This window comes from Oncorhynchus gorbuscha, linkage group LG07 (assembly GCF_021184085.1).
Source record: "Oncorhynchus gorbuscha isolate QuinsamMale2020 ecotype Even-year linkage group LG07, OgorEven_v1.0, whole genome shotgun sequence".
Taxonomy (NCBI): domain Eukaryota; kingdom Metazoa; phylum Chordata; class Actinopteri; order Salmoniformes; family Salmonidae; genus Oncorhynchus; species Oncorhynchus gorbuscha.
In genome coordinates, this window is record NC_060179.1 from 75,597,176 (window position 1) to 75,617,115 (window position 19,940).

General features: G+C 40.5%; 2 protein-coding genes across 2 annotated transcripts; both read right to left on the reverse strand.

Annotated features, from left to right (window-relative positions):
- Nucleotides 1–996: 996 nt before the first annotated feature.
- On the reverse strand, nucleotides 997–3,694 carry LOC124039362 (transmembrane protein 14A-like). The gene is made up of 5 exons (XM_046355323.1): nucleotides 3,490–3,694; nucleotides 3,234–3,316; nucleotides 1,983–2,084; nucleotides 1,788–1,875; nucleotides 997–1,582 (listed from the first exon to the last, which is right to left on the reverse strand). The coding sequence occupies exons 1-5, from the start codon at nucleotides 3,567–3,569 to the stop codon at nucleotides 1,534–1,536; spliced, it is 402 nt and encodes a 133-aa protein (XP_046211279.1). The 5' UTR covers nucleotides 3,570–3,694; the 3' UTR covers nucleotides 997–1,533.
- A 1,969-nt stretch (nucleotides 3,695–5,663) lies between these two features.
- LOC124040361 (1-acyl-sn-glycerol-3-phosphate acyltransferase epsilon-like) lies at nucleotides 5,664–18,069 on the reverse strand. The gene is made up of 8 exons (XM_046357494.1): nucleotides 17,305–18,069; nucleotides 16,159–16,228; nucleotides 15,881–15,996; nucleotides 13,439–13,528; nucleotides 12,669–12,759; nucleotides 10,461–10,622; nucleotides 8,190–8,313; nucleotides 5,664–7,684 (listed from the first exon to the last, which is right to left on the reverse strand). Exons 1-8 carry the CDS (start codon nucleotides 17,521–17,523, stop codon nucleotides 7,459–7,461), a joined length of 1,098 nt encoding a protein of 365 aa, XP_046213450.1. The 5' UTR covers nucleotides 17,524–18,069; the 3' UTR covers nucleotides 5,664–7,458.
- Nucleotides 18,070–19,940: the final 1,871 nt, after the last annotated feature.

Here is a 19,940-nt window from a genome sequence, read left to right on the forward strand (position 1 = left end):
GAGAGAGGGGACAGAAAGAGGGAAAGAACCTAATAAGACCAGCAGAGGGAAACGAATAGAATGGGGAGCACAGGGACAAGACATGATAATAAATGACAAACATGACACAATCATTAAGTCATAGCACAGATTCTCAATTGGATTGAGGTCTGGGCTTTCCAAGACGTTTAAATGTTTCCCCTTAAACCACTCAAGTGTTGCTTTACCAGTATGCTTAGGGTCATTGTCCTGCTGGAAGGTGAACCTCCATCCCAGTCTAGTCTCTGGAAGACAAACAGGTTTCCCTCAATAATTTCCCTGTATTTAGAGCCATCCATCATTCCTTCAATTCTGACCAGTTTCCCCAGGCCCTGCTGATGAAAAACATCCCCACAGCACGATGCTGCCACCACCATGCTTCACTGTGAGGATGGTGTTCTCGGGGGTAATGAGAGGTGTTGGGTTTGCACCAGAGATAGCATTTTCCTTGATGGCCAAAAAGCTCAATTTTTAGTCTCATCTGACCAGAGTACCTTCTTCCATATGTTTGGGGAGTCTCCCAGATGCCTTTTGGCAAACACCAAACCTGTTTGCTTTTTTTCCCTTCTTTAAGCAATGGCTTTTTTTCTGTCCATTCTTTGGTAAAGCCCAGCTATGTGGAGTGTACCGCTTAAAGTGGTCCTATGGACAGATACTCCAATCTCCGCTGTGGAGCTTTGCAGCTCCTTCAGGGTTATCTTTGGTCTCTTTGTTGCCTCTCTGATTAATGCCCTCCTTGCCTGGTCTGTGAGTTTTGGTGGGCGGCCCTCTCTTGGCAGGTTTGTCATATTCTTTCTGATATTCTTTTATAACTCAACCCTGATCTGTACTTCTCCACAACTTTGTCCCTGACCTGTTTGTAGAGCTCAATGGTCTTCATGGTGCCCCTTGCTTAGTGGTGTTCCAGACTGGGGCCTTTCAGAACATGTTTATATATACTGAGATCATGTGACACTTAGATTGCACACAGGTGGAATTTATTTAACAAATGATATGACTTCTGAAGGTAATTGGTTGCACCAGATCTTATTTAGGGGCTGCATAGCAAAGGGGTGAATACATATGCATGCACCACTTTTCCATTTGTATTTTTTTTTAAACAAGTACCTTGTAAAATTTCACTTCATACAATTTGGACTATTTTATATATGTCCATTACATGAAATCCAAATAGAAATCTATTTAAATTAAAGGTTGTAATGCAACAAAATGGGGAAAGCGCCAAGGGGGATGAATACTTTTGCAAGGCACTGTAACACCCTTTTTACTCAACATTCACATAGCATTTAGTCATTGTGTATGTGCACTCACTGCCCCAGTGCTGCATACTTTAGGAATGACATAAAAGCAGCAATATGATCATAGGTTGCAGGATCAAGTTCTTTAAAGAATGTACAAACATTAAGGATGATTACAATAATACATATAGGCAAGCACAAACAATTTGTAAATGCAAATTCATCCCTTGTGATGACATTTTCCATCTTGCTTTAGTTGGTTGTTGTATTGTTGAAATCACATTACAATCACACTCATGAAGAGAAGTCGTAGGACCATCAGCACACTGAGTAAAGAAAACAGATATGATAACTTCATATTGATTGTGCACATTAAATATTTAATTAGAAACATTCCAATACAGGGTCAATTGTAACGGACATCAAAATACAATGAAAATCAGCAAAGAGTTTCATGAACACATTCACCTAACCTCCATATATTTCAAAACCATGCAATAATGGTTATAGTGGACTTTTGATGATTCTCACCTTAGTCCTGCCATGATACCACCTGGAATTATTTTTCCAGATTTCTTGAATCTCATTCCCATTACTATTGTCAGCGCTCCTGAGGCAACTGAGAGAAGAAAAAAAAGATGTATGAAATTCTATATCAAGACATGTCAAGACCTAAAATATACACATCCCAACACGTATACATTCCAGCATAGCAGACATACTAACCGAGAGAGTAGAAAGTCTTGGTTGGGTCATTTGAAATCATGAAGGCCCCATAGGCGGCTATGCTGCCAAACAATAGCCCAGCTATCAGTGACATGACACTACCTGTAGTAAAAATAAAAAAAATCTGTTACTTGCTATCAGCTTGTTAACAGGGTCAAAGTCAGTAAGACCAAGGAGCTGATTATACTGATTATATACTACAGGAACGGGGTCCAAAAACACGTGTGCAGTCGTAAAGAAGGCGCGACAGCGTCTCTTCTCCCTCAGGAGGTTGAAAAAGTTAGTCAAATCTTCAAAAAGTTCTACAGCGGTACCATTGAGAGCATTTTGACTGGCTGCATCACTGCCAGGTATGACAATAGCACCGCCCTCGATCGCATGGCGCTACAGAGGATGTTGCGGACAGCCCACCACATCACTGGGGCAGAGCTCCCTGCCATCCTGGACATCTATATCAGGCAGTGTGGAAGGAAGGCCCTGAAAATCGTTAGACTCCAACCCCTCAAGCCATAGACTATTTTGTCTGCTTCCGTACGGCAAGCGGTACCGGTGCATCAAGTCTGACACCAACAGGCTCTTGAACAGCTTCTATCTCCAAGCAATAAGACTGATAAAAAGCTAACAAAGTAGCTACACGGATTATCTTTATTTACCTTTTAGTTTTGCACAGGGCCCTTCACACACACACACACACACACACACACACACACACACACACACACACACACACACACACACACACACACACACACACACACACACACACACACACACACACACACACACACACACACACACACACACACACACACACACACACACACACACTCCATCATCTGCTCACTCACATTATATGCACATACATTTACACTGACTCTATGCACACTCACATACAAGCTGCTGCTGTCACTGTTTATCTTGTATCCTGTTGCCTAGTCACCTTAACCCTATACATATCTACCTCCTACCACTCCAGTATCCCTGCACATTGTTAATGTGGTATTGGAACTGACCATGTACACAGTATAATTACTTAGTTATTGTGTTCTTCATATTTATTCTTCTTTCTGGTGTTTTTTCTAGTATTACACTGTTATTGATTATTGCATTGTTGGGTTTTGAGTTTGCAAGAAAGGTATTTCACTGTACTTATGCAAGTGACATTCAAAACTTGAAACTTGAATGAAACTGTGATTATGACAAATGAATGTAGCTTTGTGCATTTTGAACTGCTTGACTAGAAACTCCTACCTTTTTTCTTGTATCCCATGAATCCCCCAAGGACTATGGCTGCAGCGTAGCCAAATCCAAGCCAGTCAATTGCCATTGCAGTGCTGTGGAGCAGGAGTATGGGTAAAGACCAATTCATCTTAGACTACATAGCTAAATGTTACAAGATACTGTAGCTAGATACAATTATGTAGCGAACGGAAACGGACACTTGACAAACACTGACCACTTGAAATATATGCATATAACTCAGATAGGAATATAATGAATTATTTACCTGGTATTTGCTAATTTAAACGTAAAATAAATGAGTAAAAATGTACGCCTGTTGTCCCAATGGGTTTGTTCGTTTTGCATGCCCCGGTGTCCAGGATGAGTGGAGGTAGTACATCTGCGACCATTCCATTGGTGCTTAGGTTACATTTTCATCCACCCGGGTACCGGTCCATGCAAAACGAACTCGCCCAGTGGCACTAGGAAGTGTTATGTGAAAGTGCGCATGCGCGTACAAATTACGCGCTCACAACTGCATCACTTCCCTTTCAACCTGTCTTCAATAACCCACTAAAAAAATATATAAAAAATAAATTAATGAACAAAAAGAAACCAACAAAGAAAATACCAAACGCTTTTGATTGTCATTCCGTTATTACAAGTCTCAAAAACACAAATGAACACAAGCATAATTTAATAATTGAACAAGTTTATGGTGTCAGATCAGGTTAAAATGTGGTATAGGGCAAGGTGAGTGGGTCAAAGTACATTAATGACTAAGGCACTTTTTCTGCACTGCATTAACAACTATTAAAGGATATGCATAAGAGCAGCACAATCTTCTGAACTTTCTTAGCAGTACATTAGATAATTTGAGAGGAATATTTAGGAAATGAACAAATACAAAATCAAATGTATTTCTTCAATCAACAAAGTAACATTTTCATTCTATATTCATAAGATTTTTTTGTATCTCTTAAGTGCTGCTGCATTTCAGGAAAGGCATGCACAACTGTTCAAGTAAAGTACAGGATGTCAACAAAACAGTCTGTCCATGTACATATACGACACCACCAGAAGTATGTGGACACCTGCTCGTCGAACATCTCATTTCAATTCATGGACATTAATATGGATTTGGACCCCCTTTTGCTGCTATAACAGCCTCCACTCTTCTGGGAAGGATTTCCACTGCGGGGATTTGCTTCCATTCAGCCACAAGCGTTAGTGAGATCGGGCACTGATGTTGGGCGATAAGGCCTGGCTCTCAGTCAGCATTCCAATTCATCCCAAAGGTGTTCGATGGTGTTGAGGTCAGGGATCTGTGTTCTTCCACACCGATCTCGACAAACCATTTCTGTATGGACCTCACTTTGTGCACGAGGTCCTTCCCCAAACTGTTCCCACAAAGTTGGAAGCTCAGAATCACCTAGAATGTCATTGTATGCTGTAGCGTTAAGATTTCCCTTCATTGGGCCTAGCCTGAACCATGAAAAATAGCCCCAGACCATTATTCCTCCCCCACCAAACGTTATAGTTCTCACTATGAAATTGGGTAGTTAACGTTCTCCTGGCATCCACCAAACCCAGATTAGTCCTTCGGACTGCCAGATGGTGAAGCGTGATTCGTCACACCAGAGAACCGTTTCCACTACTCCGGAGTCCAGTGGCGGCAAACTTTACTCCACTCCAGCCGACGCTTGGCATTGCGCATGGTGATAGGCTGCTTGGCCATGGAAGCTCCCGACGAAAAGTTATTGTGCTGATGTTGCTTCCAGAGGTAGTTTGGAACTCAGTGAGTGTTGGAACCGAGGACACAAGATTATTTTACACGCTACAGCACTCGGCGGTCCCGTTCTGTGAGCTTGCGTTACCTACCACCTCGCGGCTGAGCCGTTGTTGCTCGTAGACATTTCCACTTCACAATAACAGCACTTACAGTTGACTAGAGCAGCTCAAGCAGAGCTGAAATTTGACAAACTGACTTGATGGAAAGGTGGTGTCCTATGACGGTGCCACGTTGAAAGTCACTGAGCTCTTCAGTATGGGCCAATTCTACTTCCAATGTATGTCTATGGAGATTGGCTGTGTGCTTGATTTTATACACCTGTCAGCAATGGTGTGGCTGAAATAGCCAAATCCACTCATTTGAAGGGGCATCCACATACTTTTGTAGAGGTGTATGATAAAACAACTTCAAAGGAAACTGAATTTAAAAGTATACTTGAAACAAACTCCAAAGTGAATAATAAAATCCCTTTGGAACACAGTGGAATAGAAACATCTGTGATTATGAACATTTTATACCATGACATTGGGTAAACATTTTGCACTGTATATGGGTGTGTTTGGTAGCCACAATGTATTTTGACCAGTGACACAAAAGCATTACACATAATAACAGAATAAAAAGACTTGTAAGCATTGAGCCAGAGTATGAAAAAGACATGGACAATAAACTCTTACTTGATGAAACACCAAGAGGTACTTTATTTACAAAAGGAAATAACTAAAACATTACTTTTGTTTCTCAAAATCAAAAAAACAATATTCAACCACATACTACTGACACCAAAAGCTCATAACTGAAGACAATTACACCAATAAACTAAGCTGTGCAAAGCAGTTCCAGTGCTGTCCAGTAGATGGAGTCCCAGTGCAGTCCTCTGGGTGGAAGCTGAGGACTAACTCCTCTGGTAGAAGGCACACATTTCTGGGTTCAATTGGCACAATAGTGTCTACCAGAATTGTTTGATTATTTACAATCAGTTTTTTAAATCAAGTTGACAGAATTAAACAAAATAAATTGAATGAATGAAAGTTCTTAAACTATTGCCATTCCACATTGTTATTAAAGGAAGGATATGTAAATGAGACCTTGGTATGGCAGGTGTAATTACCATGGGCTAATTTAATCCATATTGGAAGACCACTTTAATTATTCAATAAAATAAGAATACCAACAAGTGACAACAGTTGAAAAAGTTGTTTTCATTATGAAAAATTATGGACATACAGTATATAACTGTTTTTAGAATAGTTTACGCATATTATACAGTTGACTTTGTAAACAAAGGAATATGAATTCTATATTGTGATACACTACAATTGGCCTTCTCAATATATAGCTATCTCTACCTTTTGTGTAATCTGTAACATGGCAAAGGCAGCATATACAAAAATGACTCTGTAACAAGCTCTTTAGGTCAATTAAAAAATACAATATTGGTTCCTCAGGTACAGCTTACCTGATTATAGATACATTCCTCCAACTAAAACACTTGTTTGATACCCCTGCACTTGTATAGAGTTTGGCAACAATTTGTGGAACTTTTGCAAAAACTCAAACGAAGCACATATACAGCAGATACGTTGTAACTGGGCAATAAAAAGGAGAACTTTAAACACATGGCTAAGTAACCATCACTTAGACCTAAACACTCCATCAACCTCAATTATGTATTCATTGGACAATTGAATAAACACTAATCACTCTTTTTTGCATTGAGTACTTTGTAATTAGTACTGAAAATGAAATCTGCTCTCTAATGCTGGGTTCACATGCTCCTCGGAATAAGAAACATTAAAGTATGTTACTGGAAAGATCAGAGGACGATGCATGTTATCTCCCCTCTCCTATTTCCTACTTGAATGTTCATAAATAACTTTTTGGACATTGTCAACTCAGAGTTATGAACATTCTGAGAGTTTCTCAGTCCCGAGTTGTTAATAATTCCAAGAGCACATGAACACAGCATATCATCTCAAACAGAGAGCTGAACCCTAACTCTGGTAAACTAATGTTGAAAAGGGATGCTGGACACTGGATATGCAAAAGCACAGAATTTAATTATGTAATAGGCTAAATGGTATAGGGAATAAAATCTGTCTATTCATACTTTATGGCTGAGATAAAAAGGGGAAATTCAAGGAAAGAAATACATACAATATCCCCATTTAAATTTCTCACCTTATCTGGTTGCAAGTTGATGCACACAACCATAGAGCAATGAAGCAGCAGCACAAGAAACAAAACCGCTTCTCTATCCATCTCCCTATCTCTCTTCTTACAGCTGTTAGGTAGGCAATGAGCAATGAGCAATCCATTTGGACAGAATTCTAGAAGAACCAAACCTTAACAGCAACAAGTGCTTTGTTTCGAAAAACATACGCCCCCTGCCTGATGGGTGAGTGAAAGGGAAAGGTCTTTCCATAGCCATAGCAGACGGCATTGATGACCACCATGAGCATCCTATGGACTAACATTCACCCAGAGCCATCCCAACAGAGTCCCATACACCCAGGTTCGGACATAGAGTTTCCTGCCAGACTCCGTCAACAGCATTGGCAGTGTTAGCCCGCCCAAAAACAGCAGCGATGGCAACGTCTTCGTAATGCTCAGATGGGACCTTTGACCTTCTCCCGGGAATCTGCCTTTTTTGTCTGGATCCTCAGACTCATAGAAAGTAGTCAACATCCTGTGGCAAAAAAAAAGAGAAGGATCCCTTTAGAGTTAAAGCATATCCCGAGCTCATGTCTAATCAGCCAATCATGAGAATTTATAACTGTGATTGTTAGTAAGTTGTAGGGTTGCAAAATTCCAGTAACCTTACCCAAAATTCCCAGGTTTTCCAGTAATTCTGGTGGAAAGATTCCCGTAATTAAGTGAGAATAACCACGAAATCCGGAATCCTCCAACCAGGATTTCTGGAATTATGTAACCCTAGTCAGTGCACACTTCATGTGCAGTGGGGGCATCAACACATTATTACATTAGTTATCAAAGCAGACTAGCTCCAGCATCCTTAAACCTGATATTGCAGTCCACCATCTGAGTAGTTGAAGTGCTGCCGGAATTTCAGATTAATTTCAGATACATTTTCTTAACATGAACTCAACCTTGGCCTAAATGTGGAATTGGTGCATCGGTCTGTGGCGTAATGTCAGACAGGGTTAGAAAGAGGGTGGTAAGAGGACACTCACTGGTCCTTGATCTCAAATCGCTCGTGCAGCCACCTGCGGAAAAACACAGACTCCGGGGGAATTTCCTTCACATCCACACGTTCAAAGTGGATGTGAACTTTGGGACATTCCTTACACAGGAATTCTGTCAAACAGAGAAAACATGAATGAGAGACAAAACAACATCAGGAAGACCATAGCAGCCAAAGACCACGTAGCAATCAAATTGTGTTTGTGAATGAGGCACTACGTAGGTCCAGATACAGTATCTTATGGATCTGAACTTCCGTCCTCTAACTCCAAAAACAGGAATTAAGTGACTACAGCTTCCACATAGGTCTGTTTACAAAACACTGTACAATCTGAGCAGGATTTGAATGACCAGCTTTAAAAACTATAGTTTAATCAAAAGCCCTGCCTGCTCTGTTTTTCTTACAGGCCCTCAGATTAGCCTATAGGCCTATTCTTAATCATAGTACCCATTTGGCATTTTCATATGACTCATCCAATCAGCCAGATCTACAAGGGTAAAGCAGTGATTAAAATCATTATCCCTCACACTACACTCGTGAGGGCAATTTGTAGAAATGGAGAAACAGCTGGATAGTTTGACAAAAGCTTCCTGAGATATAAGAAAGCCCAAAGACCGCATGTCACGTCACTTGAGCCTCCCCAGAGGGAGAGTACTTATGACAGAAGTCAGCCTTTCCTGTGACCCATTGGAAAACATCCATTACATGGTTGATTTACACTAACTCCTGCCTTGTAAAGAAGGCCAAGATGGCACAGTGATTCTAAAGCGTAGAGCTATTATCTCATGATAGACAAACGCATTACACACCAGCTCTGATTCATATGTCAAATTTCTCGAGAATTGATTTGACAAGAATGAATGCTCGGATAGTCTTCAATTCCTTGAGCCATTTTGTTCGAAAGTCATGGCGTCATCTGATAAATAGTAGAGGTCCTAACCACAGGTGACAGTTTAAAACCACTATATCAAACATCACTGACATGTTCTGATGCCATGATAATTCCATCAATGCAAGAGGGGTATTAGTCTTGAGGACTGGCAGCATTTTAAATCCTGCCACATGAAGGTTGAAAGCCAAGATAAGAGAAAAGTGGAATCCCTGCGCATGTTGTACATAACAAAACAATAACTCTGGTCAGACAGCTTAGCTGAAAGCTCCCATGGAAACATTGACGTTAAAAGTAAGCAAACAGCTGAATCTGGGGCCGTGCATCGAAACATTCCCATGGAATAATTTAAACCAAACCCCCATAACCACTGCATCAGTCATTCAATGGATATTACACTTTATTTCAGTTAATATCAACATGGGTTCACATGATACCTAGGTCAAAAATATGCAGGTTAAGACAAGGAACTGATCAATGTGGATCATTCGAAAAGAAACACATTCATTGGACCAGCGCTGTTGCGGATTTATTGAAAACGTGACCAGCATTGGCTGTAGATCATTTGAAAAACATTTAAATGAAGAGACAGTAAAACAGGTATGCTATCTGTTTGCTGAGTAGTTAGCTGAAATTCACTAAGACTGTGTTTATTTTCCACTTCGATGGCAAACTTTCTGTAGTGCAAACATTCACCTCCAGTCATTTTTGCTCTAAGACTGGTCCAATGAATTTGTTTATTTTCAAACGCTTCTGCATGGAATTATAACATTGTCTTAACCTTTTATTTCAACCTAGCTTGAAACCAGGAATAGCCTGGACACCAGCCAATCAGAGCAAATGCTTTTGTGTTTTATCAATGAAAGATTATGGGTGACAATATTTGCTTTCCAAATTATTTGATACCCATTGAGTTTGGTTGCAAAAAGGTTAACCGTTTCAGTGCGGAAAACATTCCTGGTTTCAGTTCAAACACGGTCCAATCATTTCTTCCCTCAATACAGTCATCTCAATAACATGTGAAATACTGGGAAATTAACAGGAGGTGTACTTAGACAAACATGCTTTTCTATTCTTCCCATGCTGTTTACTACCAGTACATCACTGTTTATTCCTGAAAGCAACAGGATGTTTTCACACCAAAGCTTTTCAAAAACACTTTGGGAACACAGAGGAATCAAAAACACCACAACATAACACGCACTGTTTACAGGAAGCCAACTTATTTTCTGTTTCAATTAGGAGAACAATGTTATACTGATAATGAACTGAGTAACTCCAGTTGCGTGTGGGAATAAAGAGGATTATTGCATGCATCAAAATCCCCCCTTAATACCTGACAAAACGAAATTATCTGGAACAACCTCATACCTGGCATTGATGGGGCAGGATGTCTTTCATTGCTTGTGCCCAGTGTTCCCTCATACACCACGGTGACATCATACACAGCATCCAGGTGCTCCCTCATGGTTTCTATGGCAACGTGCGAGGCTTTCATTCTTGGGGTCAGAACGTGGTCCAAGACAGCCAGTCCTGAAGGAAATTAATAGGAGAGCATTTGTTCATGTTTTTACATTTACATCTTATCCAAAGACACTTAGAGGAGCAATTAGGGTTCAGTGCCTTGCTCAAGGGCACAGACAGATTTTTCACAGAGTCAGCTCGGGATTCAAAACAGGGACCTTTCAGTTACTGGAGTTTGGTTGCAATGCTCTTAACCACTAGGCTACCTGCCGCTGTTAAATCTCTTGGTTGTGCCAAGTGACATGCAATGTTAATTATAGCAAGTTTCCAATAGCAGTGCTAAACAAGACACTGTTTCTAGTACCAGCATTTCACTTGGATCTTTCAATGAATGCCAAGAAAAAGTATAGTGTCTGGGGAATAAAGACCTCCATTCAAATGATCAGGTCACATAACCTTGACTTGTTCACATAACTGAATGGTAGACAACAGGGGGCAAATTGAATTAGCAACGGTCAAACTATCTCATAATGACGTCTTCCAAATGTCACCGGGTTGTTGTAATCGCTGATCAGAAAGATTGTTGGCTGCATTTGAGACCAGCAATTATCTAAAACCATATATACACGCAATTAATAGGTCATTTAAAAGGCCTGTTATTCTCCCCTGATTTAATCTTGATTGTACTCTGTCCAAAGTCCACAGGTTTTTCTTTGGGACCAACTACTACTGCATAACAAATGTGTTGTCCCATCCTGTTGTTGGTAGAATATACGTGGCACCATCACTAGGCGGCTTCCACCCAGTTACGTAACCCTGCACCTTCGAGGCTGCTGCCCTATATACATAGACTTGAAATCACTGGCCACTTTAATAATGTTTACATATTTTTGCTTTACATATATACACTGTATTCTTTTCTACTGTATTTTAGTCTATGCCACTCCGACATTGTTCATCCTAATATTTATATATTCCTTAATTCCATTCTTTTACTTTTAGGTTGTGTGTATTGTTGTGAATTGTTAGATATTACTGCACTGTTGGTGCTTGAAACACAAGCATTTCACTACACCTGCAATAACATCTGCTAAACATGTATATGACCAATAAAATTAGATTTGGTTCTCTTTTCTCTACTATACCCCCCACCTTACGGCGAGCAGATCATATAGTCATGTGCCAAGCCCAAATCCCTAGAGCGGTTTACTAGGACTTAGAGGGGCAGGTGATATTTCACATTTTGATTTCAGTGACAGATTTTTCAAGTTAAATCTGTAGCTACGCACGCAAAGGACTGCAGTTTTTCAAGTACCACACTGTGTATATGTTACGCTCCATAACATGGTAATATAGCTGTGAGGGCCAAAGCAATTCATTGGGAAATCTGAAATCTGATGGACAAATGTTATAAGTTCAGACAAGGAATTATTCATTTTTATTAATATTCCACTTTAAATATAAAAAAAGAAGTATCTTATAGTAAACTATAAGTCTGCTGCCAAACTAATAAATCCTACTTTATTAAACAAAGTGTCTGCCACCAAACTAATATATTCTAATTATTAAAACAAAATGTCATATGCACCAGCTTTTAAACCATTAAAATGTGCCCTTGCGAATTAGGTCTAGCAACATTATAAATCACTTATCAGCCAGCAGTAAAATACTTTTGTAATCACAAGTTAATCTTTTGCCCAATTTTTAAGCTACAGGCTCTGGGATATTTCATTAAAGCAGATCACTGGTTGGAGCTGCCAAGCTCTTGGCGCTGTACCAGCAATCCACTGACGATGAGAAAAATATAGAAACCAGCCAGGCGGCTTTTCATTTTGTCTAAGCTTCCACTCTAATGCAGTCAACAAATATTTGGGTCTTGACATTTTTACATAGATGGCAAAAAGTTAGTTGTGGGTAGAATGTATCTGCTGTTATAGTAAATGGATTTTGCTTTCATGCTGCGAATTGTATTAAAAACCTTTGTAGAAGCTGAAGTACCTGTTGCAATGCATTAACATACATACCCCTCATTCATTCTTCATCCCCAAAGCTTTGCTATTAGTCATGAAAGACTACACTCGCTCTAAATCAATAATACTACATTTGAAAGAGTACCTTCTTTAGCAGAAAAAGCCTGACTGTCGCTGATCATCTTCTTGAGTTCAGGATTGTATCGGGTTCCTTCTGGGAAGATGACAAGATACATCTGCACAGAAAACAAAACAAACAGGGATGGAGTTAGGATAAGAAGTCTTACAGGGCAGATCAGCACATCATTGCTCTTAAGATTAGTATACGAGTACAGTTTTACAACAAGTTTACTAGACATCAAGGTACTGACTGGTACCCCTTTCATACATCCCTGTCTATACTCTACATACCCATGGTTACACATCTGAAAACTCTGAAACTTGGGTGTCATGTAGACTAGACAAGTCATAAAAGCATGCCAAAACATTAGCCCAGAGACCAAACAACAAGCCGTGGATCTTAGTGTCCTGGGAAAAAGTTATTTGGCAACAGCTGTCCTTCCTGATATAGACTAGACACAGAAACATTTAGAAGGGACATGTCAGTGACCAAAAAGGCCATTATAAATATTTCAGTTGGTTTCATGTATTTTGTATCTTTTAGAATACCAATGCTCTTTAAAAAAAAGACAATTTGGATAATGTAAGAGCATGAACTGACAGCCCATCAATAGAATCCATTTGAATGAAGTGACAGTATTAAACATTTGTTTTGTTGGCAGCCATGTAAAAAGTTATAGGCTGCAATGCAAAAAAAACATGCAAATATAATTATTATATATATTTTTTTTTCAATGGTTTTTGGAAGGAAATAACATTCACAGACAGTTGTCAGTGTGCTCCATAAATACTTACTGGTGTTCCCAACACTGTCTGTGAAGAGAGCTTCTTTTTCATTGCCTTCTCGTCAAACTTTGCACTTCGCTTCACGTAGACACCTCCATGCTAAAAAAAAAGAATAAAAAAAATGCACACATAACAGGCTTAAATGAATCATACCAATAAGCACAGCACACATAACATATCTTTGACAGTGCAAAAATCATTCAGATATTTTGTGACCAAAGTGTAATAATTTATTGTTGTTGTTGGGAGGGGGTCGTTACAGGTATAGTATTTAAATTGATTTTATTTGATTTATTTAACCAGGTAGGCTAGTTGAGAACAAGTTCTCATTTACAATTACGACCTGGCCAAGATAAAGCAAAGCAGTTCGACACATACAACAACACACATGGAGTAAAACAAACAGGAATTGGCTTCGGGGGTGACCAGAGAGATATACCTGCTGGAGCGCATACTACAGATGGGTGCTGTTAGGGTGACCAGCGAGCTGAGATAAGGGGGGACTTTACCTAGCAGAGTCTTGTAGATGACCTGGAGCCAGTGGGTTTGGCGACGAGTATGAAGCGAGGGCCAGCCAACGAGAGTGTACAGGTCGCAGTGGTAGGTAGTGTATGGGACTTTGTTTGCAAAATGCATGGCACTGTGATAGACTGCATCCAATTTATTGAGTAGGGTATTGGAAGCTATTTTGTAAATGACATCGGCGAAGTCGAGGATCGGTAGGATGGTCAGTTTTACGAGGTTATGTTTGGCAGCACGAGTGAAGGATGCTTTGTTTGCGAATTAGGAAGCCATTCTAGATTTAACTTTGGATTGGAGATGTTTGATGTGAGTCTGGAAGGAGAATTTACAGTCTAACCAGACACCTAGGTATTTGTAGTTGTCCACATATTCTAAGTCAGAATCGTTCAGAGTAGTGATGCTGAAAGGTTGGGCAGGTGCAGGCAGCGATCGGTTGAAGAGCATGCATTTGGTTTTACTTGTATTTAAGAGCAGTTGGAGGCCACAGAAGGAGAGTTGTATGGCATTGACGCTCGTCTGGAGGGTTGTTAACACAGTGTCCAAAGAATGGCCAGAAGTATACAGAATGGTGTCGTCTGAGTAGAGGTGGATCAGAGACTCACCAGCAGCAAAAGCGACATCATTGATGCATACAGAGAAGAGAGTCAGCCCAAGAATTGAACCTTGTGGCACCCCCATGGAGACTTCCAGAGGCCCGGACAACAGGCCCTCTGATTTGACACACTGAACTCTATCAGAGAAGTAGTTGGTGAACCAGGCGAGGCAATCATTTGAGAAACCAAGGCTGTCGAGTCTGCCGATGAGGATGTGGTGATTGACAGAGTGGAAAGCCTTGGCCAGGTCAATGAATAAAGCTGCACAGTATTGTTTCTTATCGATGGCGGTTAAGATATTGTTTAGGACCTTGAGCGTGGCTGAGGTGCACCCATGACCAGCTCTGAAACCAGATTGGATAGCGGAGAAGGTGCGGTGGGATTCAAAATGGTCGGTAATCTGTTTGTTGACTTGGCTTTTGAAGACCTTAGAAATGCAGGGTAGGATATATATGTCTGCAGTTTGGGTCAAGAGTGTCCCCCCCTTCGAAGAGGGGGATGACCGCAGCTGCTTTCCAATCTTTGGGAATCTCAGACAACACGAAAGAGAGATTGAACAGACTAGTAATAGGGGTTGCAACAATTTCGGCAGATAATTTTAGAAAAAAAGGGTCCAGATTGTATAGCCCGGCTGATTTGTAGGGGTCCAGATTTTACAGCTCTTTCAGAACATCAGCTGACTGGATTTGGGAGAAGGAGAAATGGGGAAGGCATGGGCGAGTTGCTGTTTGGGGGGGGGGGGTGCAGTGCTGTTGACCGGGGTAGGGGTAGCCAGGTGGAAAAAAGGTTATTGAAATTCTCAATTATAGTGGATTTATCGGTGGTGACAGAGTTTCCTATCCTCCGTACAATGGGCAGCTGGGAGGAGGTGTTCTTATTCTCCATGGACTTTACAGTGTCCCAGAACTTTTCTGAGTTTGTGTTGCAGGAAGCAAATTTCTGCTTGAAAAAGCCTGCCTTGGCTTTTCTAACTGCCTGTGTATATTGGTTTCTAACCTCCCTGAAAAGTTGCATATCACGGGGGCTGTTCGATGAATCTAATTTCATATTCAGTTAATTTATTTTTCATTCATTATTTCACACACACACACACACACACACACACACACACACACACACACACACACACACACACACACACACACACACACACACACACACACACACACACACACACACACACACACACACACACACTACCTGGGGGCTGCCACTCAGATGAAGAGAAAAAAAAACATTAAAAAAGGTACATAACTAAAGTATTCATAAGAAGTAATAAATTCAGTACGTATAGAAAAAAAGACAAAGGCCTACAAATTTTACATAAATATATTACCTGAGAGAAATACCATCCGTACAATGGGAGCCACTTCAGACCATCTTTCAGGACATATCTCACATGGCCAAGTGCCTTCTGCCTAATGGCTAACATGTCAGCAATGATCCAGTCCGCTGTATGACAAGACAATAGAAAATAAGGGTTTTAGTCCAACTGCAGTGCAAACCGCAGCGTTCTGATGAAATCCTCCAATTTCACCACATCATATGCCACTTTTATCTCAAAATGAAGAGAGATGAGTTAGTATAACATCTTGTTGAATAGGAAAAGCTCACCTGTGCATTGATGGTTGGAAAGGTAGACCACATTCTCTTTATTCTTTGGTATGTTTCCATAAATAACAATCTAAAGGAGGAAGAATGAGCACTATTTTAGGCCTAAAAGACACCTTAATGGCATAATGAGGAACATCAGAAACAAAATGGAAGAAATTTGGGTGGTTGCCAAACTGATAGAATTTGTGCCAACCTTTGTAATTAGACTTTCACCCAGGATTTTGTCGTGGAAAATCCACTTGGCGCTGAGAAATCCAATGGCACACCAGCCATGTCTCAGTTTTTTTGTTCATAAACTGTTCTGATCATCTTAATAGCCTTATACAAGCTGTTAATAATGAATCAAGGGGGTGTCTAAAAACTTTGTCACCTGTTCAAACACCTGAGGCATTGCTGTGCTTCATAAGGTAACATGTTTGTAACAGTACAGGACTCCAGGTCTTCAATGGGTCTACTGGTATTCCTACTGTAGGCATATGTGCAATTATATCATTTTGAGAGCCATATTCAAGAACACCCACAATAAATCACCACCAGACTAGGCTCAAATAGAAAACACCAAGATGAACGACAAAAGGGTGGCTGTGAAGTTACCTATTTGACTGATCAGACAAACACTGATAAACCGAGTGGCGCAGTGGTCTAAGGCACTGCATCTCAGTGCTAGAGGCATCACTACATCTGGTCCGATTCCAGGCTGTATCACAACCGGCTGTGATTGGGAGTCCCATAGGGTGGTACACAATTGGCCCAGCGTCGTCCTGGTTAGGCCGGAGTAGGCCGTCATTGTAAATAAGAATTGGTTCTTAACTGACTTTCCCAGTTAAATTAAAACATTTTAAACTGATGAAAAAAAACAGCATACCACAGGTAAAACTGGATGCCTTATACAATGTTCCAGACTCGTATAGGCCTAATATATGCATACAGACCACATTCATTTCTCAGCTTTAAATTAGCCATTATTTTGAGCTCTAGAACTGGCCAAGTAGCCTGGCACTAATGACAACCACACTTACTACATACCATTAGACCTAATACGATCTTTCTCTGGTGACATCATGTAATAACATGTCACCATACAAGATACTTCACAAGCTGTAAGTCAGTGTATCCTTAAACTAAGTGAAATGTATGCCTACTCACCTCCACCCCGGTATAGTTTTCAAAGAAAAAGAGGACGAGGCTCTGGTAGATGTTATAGAGGTGGTCGTCCATCCTGCGGAATATTCTTGATGGTAGGAATGCCGAAATCAAGCGACAAGCACCCCATGACAGTATATAAGCCGGAGCTGTGCCTATCATAACCGCTGCAGGAAACCAGTACCGCAACGAGTACGTGTGCACAACAAGGGAGAGCAGCATTCTGTACTGCGTAATAGCTTGTTCAAGTAGCGATAACTAACGTTACAAGATATCGGATACCACTTTCACTTCTTCTCTGTTGACCGTTATTTGTACACTGTCAAAGCAAGAGATAGCTAACGCGGTTAGCGGAAGCTTGACAGCCACCCCAAATTATCGCAGTGAGAAGTTGCAAATGTAGAAAAAAAGCATAACGTTATAGTAATACCACATGTCAATGTTATGCATATCGCAAAAGTTCAACGTAACAACAACTAGCAAACGACCTCGAATCTCCAATAGCCACCTAACTTTACCTAGCTAAACGGCTAACGGTAGCTTACGCCACGGCTAGCTACAAGCTTCCGCTAAACACTGCTCAACGGGTCCATGAACCATATATATTAAACGCTGTCTTATAAAATAACGGTTTAAACTACATTGGTAAATCACAACATGCTCAGAATCTAAGTTCTCCTTGGCCCACAGTTAAGTTAACTTCGATTCAAAAACTGCCTCTACCATGGACTCCATGGTGGAATGGGGCGGAACTCGTAAGCCACTTACCAACATCTTGCAAGCTGATTGGTTTAAAGAAGAGTTCTGAAGTGGTGGTTGCTAAGAGTGGACAGTTGCTAACTTGCTGGTGTCAGTCTGAGGTATTAAACAGCAGTGCCAGGTGCTCGCTGCAGTAAAGCAAGGTCTGCTTAAAATGCTCTGAGTTTGCAAGCTATTTTTTGTAGTAGTGTGTGTCTGATATGTGATCTGCAATATATCTTGAAGGTAAATGACTGAGTGAATGTCAAATGAATGAAAGCACTCGTCAGGTCCCTGTATCAGTTTGTTGTTTAATTAACCATCTTTGATGCACAGCAAACTCCAAGTCCAACCTCATATTACTGGGATTTCCATACCAAGAAATATGGAAGTTGCTTTAGGTGTGAGATACAATCGAAAGGAAAAAGGAAGTAAAGTAATGCAGTTGTTTAAAAAGCATAATGAGACTTAGAGTAAAAACTTCACATTTCCCATAAATATTCTAAACCAAAGCTAAACGTTAATACCACACTGTCAAATACAAATCGTATCAAATATACTGTCAGTGGTGGGAAAAGTACCAAATTGTCATACTTGAGTAAAAGTAAAATACTATTTGAATAAAAGTCAAAGTATTTGGTTTTAAATATACTTAAGTATCAAATGTAACGAGTACTTTTGGGTGGTAGGGAAAATGTATGGAGTAAAAAGTACATTATTTTCTTTAGGAATGTAGTGAAGTAAAAGTAAAAGTTGTCAAAAATAAAAATAGTAAAGTACAGATACCCCAAAAATACTTCATAAGTAGTACTTTAAAGTATTTTTACCTAAGTACTTTACACCACTGTATACTGTATAGATGTATCTATTACAGCAGCACGAATCACAAGGATAAACTATGAATGTAACTTTTTCTTAACTTTTTATACTCAGGGGAATTACCCTATATGGACAGGGAGGGGTATGTTTAAATGTTTCTAACAGAAAAAAAATATGAGACGCATACAGTATGCATAACCATGGTAGCAATTGAAAAGGGAACAATTTTGAGATAATGGGGAAATTATCAGAACAAGTGTGAGGACAACAGTTCATCTGACAAGGCCAAATCCTAACACTACACTCTTGATTTTATGTGCATTCCACTTGTAGTCTACATGAGTTCTCGAACAGAAATGGGAAATTCACATTTTTACTCACAGGTGTGTGTCGTTTGCTTGTATGACATCACATCCTGCTTTTGATTTACAGCCCTCACCTTGACAACAGCACAATATGCAAAGGTAACCCATTTTGCGGGAAGGACGGGGGCAAATTGTTGCAGGTGCTACACCTGCTTAGAATGTCTGTCAGTTGAATCCCGCCGTAAAGCAGAGACCCAGAGCCCGCTCTCACATAATGTATAGTATGTTAGTGTTCAGCCACTGTGTTTCCATTGAAGCACTTACCAGTGACCAAATATGCCATTTTCAACCTGTATACGTGATGCAGTGTTAAGGGCTACATATTAATTAACACTAGGCTGACATCTTACCCAGCACTCACTGCTCAGAGAGAATCCTGCTCCCATCTGGTCTCTTGCCTTTGTACTTCCCCATGCAGAGGCCTGCCAGCCGGACCGTTTTGAAGACTGTGCCCCCAAACAGCTCGATAAGCTCCACCAGGCTGTGGTTTGGGGGCTGGGCGTCCCGGGCGTCCCGGGAGACAAACATTGCAGGCTGACCCAGGAACAGGTCCTGCTGGCACTCCCCTCAGACAGGAGCTGCTTCAGTTTACAGATTTGGGAGGAGAGACATGACAGGGTCTAAGGTGGTATGTAATTTCCCGGAAGGGAGAGTTGTTTGCAGCAAGTTCTTTTTTAAAGAGCCCTTAATATAGCTAAAAGAGTAGTTATTCAGCAA